General features: G+C 43.9%; 1 protein-coding gene across 1 annotated transcript in view; it reads right to left on the reverse strand.

The window, feature by feature from the left end:
• The window catches only part of PLPP3 (phospholipid phosphatase 3), a 61288-nt gene extending 51467 nt beyond the window's left edge, over positions 1-9821 (reverse strand). Inside the window, exon 1 of the mRNA XM_018557887.1 lies at positions 9236-9821. Within this exon, the coding sequence (XP_018413389.1) occupies positions 9236-9374 (139 nt within the window). The 5' untranslated portion in view covers positions 9375-9821. The remainder of the gene's footprint in view (positions 1-9235) is intronic.
• Positions 9822-10816: the final 995 nt, after the last annotated feature.

A 10816-nucleotide genomic window follows, 5' to 3' on the forward strand; every position in this document is an offset into this window, starting at 1 on the left:
CAATTTGAAATAGAGGGGGGCAGTGGGTGGGGGGTGATTGGTCAAGGCTGCACCCTAGGCAGCAGTGCTCCCTAGGCGGCTGCCTAGTTTGCCTAGTGACAGCACCGGCCCTGATCACAGCTAGAACTTTGGGCCTCCATTGAATAAGTAACATTCTGTTACAGTTTCCATCACTCTCCAAAAAGCCTTTACAGGCCCAAGAGAGCAAAACAATTCAAAAACAACATTTACAATATATATTTATCCCGGTCTTCTGGATTGCAGTTATCAAAACTGTCAACAAAAAGTGGAGTATTCCTTTAAATTACAGTTAATTTTAATCTTTTTAAATCTGCAGTTTTCATTATTAAAAAAAAATGATGGTGATCCCACCATGGAGGTCTTAGTTCAGGTACTTCCTGTTGTAGGGTGACAGTGCTGTGTCTCCCAGTTGTGCTCCTGCGTGGTCAGCTTGTCACACGGTCTTCCAATGGCTGTTCCATCACACATTAGGCAGACATTGCCAATGTTGTCACCATTTTTTCTTGAATTGTATTGTAACTATAATGTCTTCCTTCTATTGTAAAGCGCTGCACAAACAAGTTTCACAGAAAAAAAGTACGATTGCCGCGCGGTGGCGTGTTGCCTAGCTGTGCACCGGCCCTAAGCCACTGCACTGCCACTGCTGCCACTGTGCTAACCACTAAGTGTTTCAAACTTAAAGCAATGGTGTCGACGAGATGTATTGTGTTCCTATTCGATGAGGATTTAAAGTGGGAAATGAGAGCGCATGGAGTGAAAATGGCTTCAGACGCAGCGACCTCCTATGACTTCCTGTCAGCTGTTTCAACAAAAACCTGCAGACACTGCAGCATCCTTACCACTCCTGGACCAAAGCCAGCAAAGGCGTCGAATAAAGAGCGAAAACAGCTCCAGTCCTGCAAACAACGCAGAGGAGACAGGAAGTCGATACTGGGATCAATATACTGTATATATGTTTGGGAATGGTGGTTCAATGACACCAAACATACTGAATCTAGTGGATCAGCATCAGAACCAGCACAGGTTTCCTTACAGAGGAACTCCGTGCAAATCAAAGCGCAGTGGGGCTACCCCGGCACTGCAAGGGTTTAAATATATTTATACCTGTGATATGATGCTGTCGGCGTCGGCAGTGAAGGGGGAGGCGGGCCCAGCGATGGAGGAGGCAGAGCCTGATGATTGAGGAGGCGGGCCCAGCGACGGAGGAGGCGAGGCCCGCCTGAGACCGTGGAGGAGGAGGAGGCGGACAGCGGATCGGTTGCAGACAGGTAAGAGTGTTTGACTAGCCCACCTGAGACCCTGCAGAGCCTACCATAGAGAGTCTATGGTGGGCTCTGCAGGGTCACTCTCAGGTGGGCTGTTTGGGTTATCAGGTGCCCTGTGATTTCTTAGTTACGCCCCCGAGAGTCGGAGTTGCCCACCCCTGGTCTAACTTTCCCACATTAAAAAAAATTGCTTTAGACACATGTAAACAAAAAGCAGTCAGTTCATAGAGGAGTGAATGTGTTTTTTTTTCAGCATTCACCGGTGGTAAATCAAACACTGGCATTAAAAACACGTGCGCCAGGAAGATTCACCTGCGGTGAATGTCAGATTTAGTGCTTTATTGCTAACATTTAATTAAAACAAACTTTACAGATTTGCTCAAATGTCTAAACTGAGGTCAACCTAGGGGGAAAAAAAAAAAAATCACATCTCACTCACAGGCAGAGAGCGAAGTGTCGTGTTTCACAGTTCACATCAAAGCTGCGCCGTCAGCTGAACGCCCTTCATTCACAGACCGCAAGTAAAGCTCCGCGTATCAGACTCATTAGGCTTCCGTAATAGCCCGCAGTCTGCCTTTCGGTCTGGTCCCGGGTTGTACATTGCCTCTGGTTTATTGTATTGACAGACGGCGGGTACCCAGAGGGCCACAGCGAGGTGCGGAGGAAGATCTAAACCCTAACTGAATGGGATTTTGGGGGTTTATTTATAAACAATTCGCAGAGCCATTCGCCCTGCGAATCTCAGCGAATATCGTTCTGGGCGAATAGAGGCAAAGCACAAAAGGATGAGAAAAGGTAAAAAACTGTATTAAAAAACACACAGAACCAGTTGTTTACCATACACATGTCTTAAGCAAACTTAGGGGGCTATTTATAAACAAGGGGGCCACAGCGAGGTGCGGAGGAAGATCTAAACCCTAACTGAATGGGATTTAGGGGGCTATTTATAAACAAGGGGGCCGCAGCAAGGTGCGGAGGAAGATCTAAACCCTAACTGAATGGGATTTAGGGGGCTATTTATAAACAAGGGGGCCACAGCAAGGTGCGGAGGAAGATCTAAACCCTAACTGAATGGGATTTAGGGGTTTATTTATAAACAAGGGGGCCGCAGCAAGGTGCGGAGGAAGATCTAAACCCTAACTGAATGGGATTTAGGGGTTTATTTATAAACAATTCGCAGAGCCACTCGCCCTGCAAAGCTCTGTTCTTGGTATCTTTTCTTTTCAGGTGGAATGTAAGTGGGAAAATACCACATTACGGCCACTAGAGGAGCACAGCAAATATATACTTCTTTTCCACGCTCATCAGCTCCACCTAGTGGCCATAATGTGGTATTTTCCCACTTACATTCCACCTGAAAAGAAAATACACGAGCGTTCACAGAGATTTCCAGGGCGGGTGGCTGTTTATAAATAGCCCCCTACGTTTGCTAAAGACATGTGTATGGTAAATAACTGGTTGCGTGTGTTTTTTTTCATACAGTTTTTACCTTTTTTCATCCTTTTTTGCTGCTGATCACCTCAACCCTGTTTCGTCCACTTCCTGTCTGTATGCATATCATTGCTATGCACCAGTTTCCTGATAGCGACAATGGTGGACCATGTCTGAGCAATGGCTGTAGTCCTCACCGGGGGCAGGGCATCACTACTGAAGCCCGGCTGGCTTTTCTTTCTTGGCATGTCCACTGCCGCAAGGAGCACGTTGTGGCTCTTGGCATGCACTGCAAAGATAGAAAGCAACGGCACTGAAAAGCATCTCAAGCATGAGTAGATGAATTGTTCAAGGTGCACGATATATGCACCCTGTCTCCACCCTGTTTTACCCAGAATCAAAGAGATAAGGGAGAGAGATGGGGGGTAAGACATTTATTTATAAACGTGTATGAAACTTGGATGCATGTGATAGGTTGACAACGCAGGGTCACAATGGGGAGATAGGGGCAGAATGTTGTCACCAGTGGCTTCACTAAGGGGGTGCGGCCTGCACCCGGGGGACACCATTGGAGGAGTGACACCAAAATGACTGACAGTCATGGACCGAGAGCCCAACAGTTGCACAAGAGAGGAGGGGACCCGTTGGCATAACTTATCCCGCCGGGTGAACGTCTCCTCCTCTCTCTGCCAGTGTTTATCATCAAGATGGCCACCGGCAGGTATCACCAAGATGGCTGCGCATGCCCGTGACGTCATCGCGCTCGTGTTTTGCAGCAGACTGCCTTGTCTCAGGAATGGCTACATGGTGTCTGTGTGTACGTTTGCAACCTGAGCCAGCACTACAGGAAGAGGCCCTGAGCTGCAAAGGGAAGTTCTCCCCAAGCATGAGAAGAGATGAGGATTTGAAAGGAAGAGCAGCAAAGAGAAGGGAAACTACCATGGATTACAGTAAGGCGCACATTACAGCATTGGTCACTTTAAGGATTCAGCCTTGCTCTCTGTCTCCTCTCCCAAGCAGCGCAGTATCAGCCTGGTGTACTTGAGAAGAAATATGAGTAGTGAAATGTTGCAAGAATGTAAAAAAAGTTACTTTTGTCAGTAAATATAGAATTTTAGGGGTTTTTTTGTGCCTGGAGTTTTAATACACGAAACTTTGGCTCCTCCCATCCCCGCAAAAGGATTAAACACTTACTGCCCTGCGCTGCCAAGCTAAAATTCTTCCAGATGCTCCTCAAACCTCTTCCACGGCACTGAGACAGGAAAAGAGAAACATTTCTGTAAATATTATTCGCTGGGCGGGTGAAATTAGTTCAATCTGCCCGCCCGGCATTGGTGAGATGTTTGGGATTTTCCGACCAACTTCAATTTTCATGATACCATCTAAGAAAATGTTTGGCTGGAAAATGTCATTTGTGAAAGTCCTCTAATCATTGCTGTGTACCGAGGCGCTGGATGGCTCACAAGTGTTTGCACCTGTCAATCTTTCACCGCTCAGACTTAGTCCTGAACCTACACAGAGAGAGCAGACCTAATGGGGGTCCTGGGGGACGGGGGGGGGAATGCCAGAGTCCCTCGTATCCACCTCTCCCAAGCTGTGCATAGCTGTACCATGCTGCGTAACCTCAACCTAACCCCATACGGACCAAGAAAGCTTGGGATGCCTTTTTTAGGATAATATCCAGAACAGTTAAAGAGATTATTTAGTGTTTTTAGTTTTTTTTTTATTATAGCAAAGGAAAAAGTATATTTTTGTAAGTTAAATATGAAATACTATATGTGAATATAATGTCGTTTTTATCCAGCCAGCAACTGGAGCGCCGAGCTTCCATTCACATGTTATCCTCTGTCTCCTTACCGCTTGTTGTTTACAGTGTTCAGTAGCTAAAGCTGGAATTTGCACAACAAGATCCTAACCCTAAGTTCCGCTTTAAGTTAGCCCATAGTGCTTGCGGGTTTCTTATTGTTTGTTCCAAAACAAAGATTGTTTTTATAGGGGAAAAAATTGACACAGTGGACATCAAAACTTACAAAAAGAAACAATAACTGTCCTAAACGAGTAATGTTTCTTAACTCTTGCCTTCAGGAAATGTTAGTATTGTGTTGAAGATCAAGGCCTCATTGTCATCTAACGTCTCTCTCCGGTTTTTAACAACAGAAGCGCATGGCTACAATGAACAATTCCAACTATTCTGGGGGACTGAGTACAATGAGCGCATAAGAATTTAAAAATAACATGTCTGGAAAGAAATATGGAAACTGGCACTGCGGCATTGTCTCAATGGAAATGGAAGATGGCTCTGAACTTTGCACCTTCTAAAGCAAGTTAAGCAACGGCAGCCCCCATATTATAGGTTTTCTTTGCTGAAATTACCCTAAAATCAAATCCATTCTTGGGCATTTATAAGGCCTTCTTATCTGCCGACCAAAGTAATTCATAAATAACCAAACATCACAATCATTAGAATGTCACCTTTCAGCGTAGGACAGTTTGGTTGTTCAACAACTTTAAAGGAGAACTATGGGGTTAAGGCTTTTCCCCATAGTTCTCCTTAGGGTAACGGGAGGACACAAACTAGCGTCCTCCCGTCACCCTAAGCTCAGTATACCGCAAGCTACAGCTCCCTATTTACTGAGACACCACAGTACACCGCGAGCTACTGCTCGCGGTATACTGAGACGCCGCAGATGAAGCGGATCCCGACAAATATGTCTGGATCCGCCCAGCTGCGTGAGTGACAGCTGGCTCTGCCTATCTAGAGGCAGAGCCAGCTGTACCCGCCCCTCCCCTGTCACGGCAGAGAGCTGTGACAGGATCGAGAGGTGAGCGAACGCCGGTATGTGTTCGCTCACTTCTCGATCTACTGAGCCGACCTGTGACAGTCTCATTGTCACAGGTCGGCTAGAACTATGAGGTGAGTGAAAAGCACTCACCTCAAAGTTCTCCTATAAGGTAGTTTCTGAATCTCTGTATCAATTGTACAAGAAAAGAAATCACCATAGGAAAGCAGCTGTATATAGACCATGTTTTTTTTTGAAGGACATGTTTGTTTGGCCTGCTTTGGTCACCTCTCTGTATGTTGCTTGTACCAGGATACCTGTTCTTTGTAATTGACACCTCAAGTGGTCTCCATCTCCAGTTTGTTATGCAAATGCCACTGTCGTCTTGCCTTGTAGAACCTCTTTAGGACTCACAACATTCACTAATTAATCCTTTGTCAGGAGGATCCATTATGATGAAGCGTCAATTCAAACTTGACAAGTTGAGCAAGCTAATAATAATTAGGTATGTCACGAATTACCATCACATACATGACAATTGACGAGCAGATCGTGCTCTTTGGTGTAACCTAAACTAACCGGTAGATAGTCAAATTTGCTCCCCGTCTCACACCAGGTATGTAGTAGCTGCTAAACCAAATGACGACTATGCACCCTAGTGGTCTAAGTCAATGGGCTGTCTGTAGACAGGGTGAGTTTTGCATTGAATGCAAAGTTTGCAGACGAGAAAGTTATCTCCTACTGTTTCAGGCTCAGGAATTTGTCAGTAATGAAGATCTGAATTTGCTAATTAAATGCTCGCCACCCCCTGACAAAGCAAACATCTTGATGACAGCCAGTTTCTCCTCGTCTTGATATACGGATCCAGCCTATCACTTCTACTCCAGTGATAAAAGTTTGACCTAGGAAGCCCACCAGTCTCACAAATTTCAGCTGGGCACCAGAAGTACAAAGGTTGTCTATCCAAATGTTTTCCTGTAATCTGTAGCAAGACTACCCCATGGAGCTCCAACAACACTAACGTGACAGAACTAGACTTCGAGCCAGCATGGGTTGGCCAAGACCAAAACCCCAGTTGGTGAATTCACATGTCAACTTGGAGAATATAAAGAGTCTTTATTAAGTCTGACACTGCTTTCTTCCAAGTTCAGAATGCTGGCACTTTGACACCAAATATTATGGTTTGAAGTAAAAGGTAGAGTCAGCCAAATTTTATAATCCCTAGTCACATAAGCTTTTCACTTTGTAACTATGAATAACTGTTTTGCAGTTACTGCTTTGGTGAAAGTAGATATCAGGATCTTTATATCTTCTGAGGATACACATTACTAGTCAACACATCATTGGCATTGTCCATGAGCGCCTGCCTGGTGTCACTCGATATCTCTTCCTCGTTGAGAATGTGAACATCATATTTCATAGCCACCAGCAGTAAATGAGCATTGGGAAAATCCAGTGACAGTAAAACCATCTTCAAGGGAACAGGATAACTACAATCTGGATTCATTCTTGGAGAACCCATAGCATTGAAGTCAGCTGTCACCCTTGGAGAGCCTAGCAGATTGAACATCAACTTGCTACAAAAATTCTCCAGTGATCAAACTCAAATAACCATACCCTACTTGGTAACAAGCTTTGGCTTACACATTGAAGATTATCTAAGGGTTTTAGTTGATAGTTTTGGATTAAATCCTATATTTGGAAAGTATACAGTGTAAAACTCCTAGGTCAACCAGCGCAATCTTATCTTTAGAATTTAAGAACATGATAGCATTATCCCGACTCAGCACCTTTAATCTGGATGTACACTAATCTGATTGTGAACACACCATGGCCAAAGTGAATACAAAAGCTGACAAAAGGGTCAAACAAAAACAAAAGTTTGTGCAAACTCCAAGACTGCTGATCTTTTTGACGCAATCTTTCCAAGTAAAAAAAAAAAATGATTTTGCTCAGTTATGGTCATGTATTGACAGAGGCAAAACTTCCTCGCCCCGTAGGGTATGGCCGTGAGCCAAATTCGACTGCACGTCAGGCGGACCCTTAACCAAGTTTAAAGAGCCTAATTCCACTCAATCCCCAGAATTCTCAGTTGCATGAAACAATAGGAACCAGATGTCAATTATGTAATGATTTATGAGTTCAGTTCTTTCTTGGAGACCTGCTCAGTTACCTAAGCAAACTCCAAATACTCCACATCACCCTCGTCCACTCACTGCTACAATGCCTTGTAGCTTAGCAATAAAATTCAGCATTTCATACTAGTGTTTCATATAAACAGTGCAAGCGTGACCTTTGGAGTAGAATGACTGTGACGGCGCGTTTTAAAGCTGTGAATAAGGCATCAGGCATTTGCCCATAAAAAATGGACAGTATAGGAGACTTGCCATGTGGAGGCTGAGAGCACACAGTTGTACTGCCAACCTTTTTACATTCGGTAAGGGTAAAACTGCTGCAGGTGCATGTTGGTCATTCAAAAGCATGGTTGGTGATTATTTTTACAAAAATAATCTGGAGCCGGCAATGCCTTTGGGGGAGTTCTATACAAGATTTAAAATAAAAGTGCAGAGTTTTGCTTTGAAGCCACAGAGATCTGATAAGAGACCAATATCCCTGACAGAGCTTCACTGCAGCTTCTCAACTGAAACACAAGCCTGCAACTATTGATCCAACTGTCAGCTCCTTACACTGCTTCAGCAGAGCAGCCTGTAACCTATAGGGGATTAAGAGCCTCTCAGCCATGCGGAGTTCCCCCCTTCTGTCTTAGGACCACACAGCCTGTACAACTTAATTTGCTAGGTTGTGCATGCAGAAATCTGCTAACACAGGGCAGGGCAAAAAATACACTTGAGTTGTTTATGTGTATTGATACATTAAACAAAAGCAGCATGCAGGGCAAAAATTGTTTATGTGCATGGGTTCATAAAAAAAAAAAAGCAGCATGCTTTTAATAGCAAATTAATAGCAAATGCTAAAGGTTACAAATGTTGCATGCAAAAAAGTAAATAAATAGCGAAAGTAAAACAGTTACAAATGTTGCATGCAAAAAATAAATGAATAGCAAATGTAAAAAAAAGTTACAATTATAAATCTTTCTCTTTATATATTTCTGTCTTCTTCCTCTATGTATATAAACACACAGAGGTACATACACAGACTTCCAAGCACTCTATGTGCCTGCAGGGTAATAGTCAACAGATAACATATACAATCCCAATGAACATTTTTATAATTTCCTGCCATATCAGAAATCTCTAGGTGCTTTCCACTATTAACTTTCCCTTTTCCAAAGCAATTAATTCACAACACCAGGGAATGTCAAAACGAAAATTTGTATCAGTCATCGCCAACGTTAGAGGAGCTTTCAATAAACAGATTATCTTCTATGTTGAATTTATAAAGTAAAATAAATCAATGAGAGATATAAAATGTATCCAGCACCGGGAAGTCGGGCAGAACACATGTTGGTAGAAAAGTAGCAAAACTTCAGAAAACGATTTAAATCACTTTTCCTGAAGCAGAGGAAGTTTGTAGACACTGTAACATTAGCCCCAGTTTTATTGCAGCCAGTTGGGGACAGATCAGGGGGGAGAAAAGTTATTTTAGAATTAGGTAACTCAGCATGCAAGGCAACCCAAAAGCTGCCAAAGGGAAAAGGTGCACCCACTCAGTGCCAGATGGCTCCTGTAAAGCCAAAAAAAAAAAAAAAAAAAGATGTTATTTTTTTTTTGAGCTTACCTACTACAAGGCAGAACAGATCCAGGAAAATAAGCAGAATCCTCTTGCAGCTCCCAGTGCCATTATTGTTGTTTAAAGTGGTGCTGCCCCCGTTCCTGCTCTCGGGGGGCATCGCCTTGTCATATTTGTAGTTCTGCATGCTGGTGTTGCAGTTGGAGACAAATTTCTTTAGATCCAGGCTGCCCAGCTTTGCTCGCAGTCAATGACAGCAGGCAGACAGGGAGCTTGTGACTTTGTTCCCGGGTCCAAAGTCCTTTTTTTGCAAGCCTTGGGTAAAGTCACAGAGCTGCTCCAGAGGTGGATACAAAGTAGGATCCTGGCTTGGGGATGGGATTTCAGTCCTGCCTGGGCTTTGGTGAATGCAAAGAGAGGGAGAAAGAGAGAGAGAAAGAGGGGGGGATATGATTCCCACAGCAGATCCCAACCTCTTTTCACAAAAGGCTCACTCAGTCCTGCTGATAAAAGCGCTGAGAGCTCAGTCTGCACTCCTGCTCTGCCTGTTCTCCTTCTGCACTTTTATTTTCAGGGTCGGCTTTCCACCCCCTATAAGAAACTGCCTGCTCTTGGCTCTGATGGGATTTGGCTAGCACAGCCCCCTTCCTGAAACTTACTTATACATATGATAATTAACTGCACATTTGTTTCCAGAGAGAAAGCTGACCCCAAACAGTATGAGGGAGCCTCTAGTGTTCAAAAAGTGCTCCAAAACTTTATTGGAAGAATTTTTCCTTTTTTTTTTTTTTTTCCAAGAAGTTGCAAAAGTTTAAAGAGGCACCATAGCCCCCTTCCACCTCCTCCTCCACCTCCTCCACCTCCTCTCCCCTCCAAGAGTGACATACATTTACCTTTTCCTCCTCTAGGCTGCAGGTAGAAGGTAGGAGGTCTTTACGGAAGGCTTGGGAGGGAATCGAAGGCTGAGTAAAGCTTATGTTGGATACTTAGAAAGGCAAATGTGTTTTTGTCTGCTCATTCACATGATGCCATGCGTGTGAAAACTTGTCCAGGAGCTGTCACCTTGTTTTGCTGGCATGCCTGGGGTTGGGTCATGTAATGTGGTTTCTTTAACGCTTCGGTTCAATGGCAGTCTGCTGGGGGGGGGGGGACTTCTTTTTCCCACTTCTGCAGTCACATTTGAGAAAACCTTCACTATATGTTTGTTTTCATTCACAGATAATAATTAAGAGAATAGTAAAAGTTAAATTTTATCTTTAAAAAAATGATAATAAATACATGCATATTGATAAAAGCATAAAAAGTGATTTTTTTTAAATTTGCATTGGTGCCAATAAAGCATTCCAACTGTGATAAGTAAATAGTGGGTGCAATGCTCTGGCTCCTGCAAATTCTCCCCGTGGACATTCGGTAACAGTAAGTAATGTAACCACGCACCCTTGTATTTCATTAAGGACTATAAGTGCGCACAGTCGCACCAGATTAAAAAAATAGCAGCCTGCAGGGAGAAGAACCCAGGTAAGGCCAGGTTTACACCTGGCAATCTGTGACCACGTAGCAATCGCGCACAAAACCGCGCATCACGTAATCGCCTACCACTGCCGTTCGCGCTGGCGGTGCCAATATTTT

Source organism: Nanorana parkeri, unplaced genomic scaffold (assembly GCF_000935625.1).
Source record: "Nanorana parkeri isolate BGI_ZX_2015 unplaced genomic scaffold, ASM93562v1 scaffold309, whole genome shotgun sequence".
NCBI lineage: Eukaryota > Metazoa > Chordata > Amphibia > Anura > Dicroglossidae > Nanorana > Nanorana parkeri.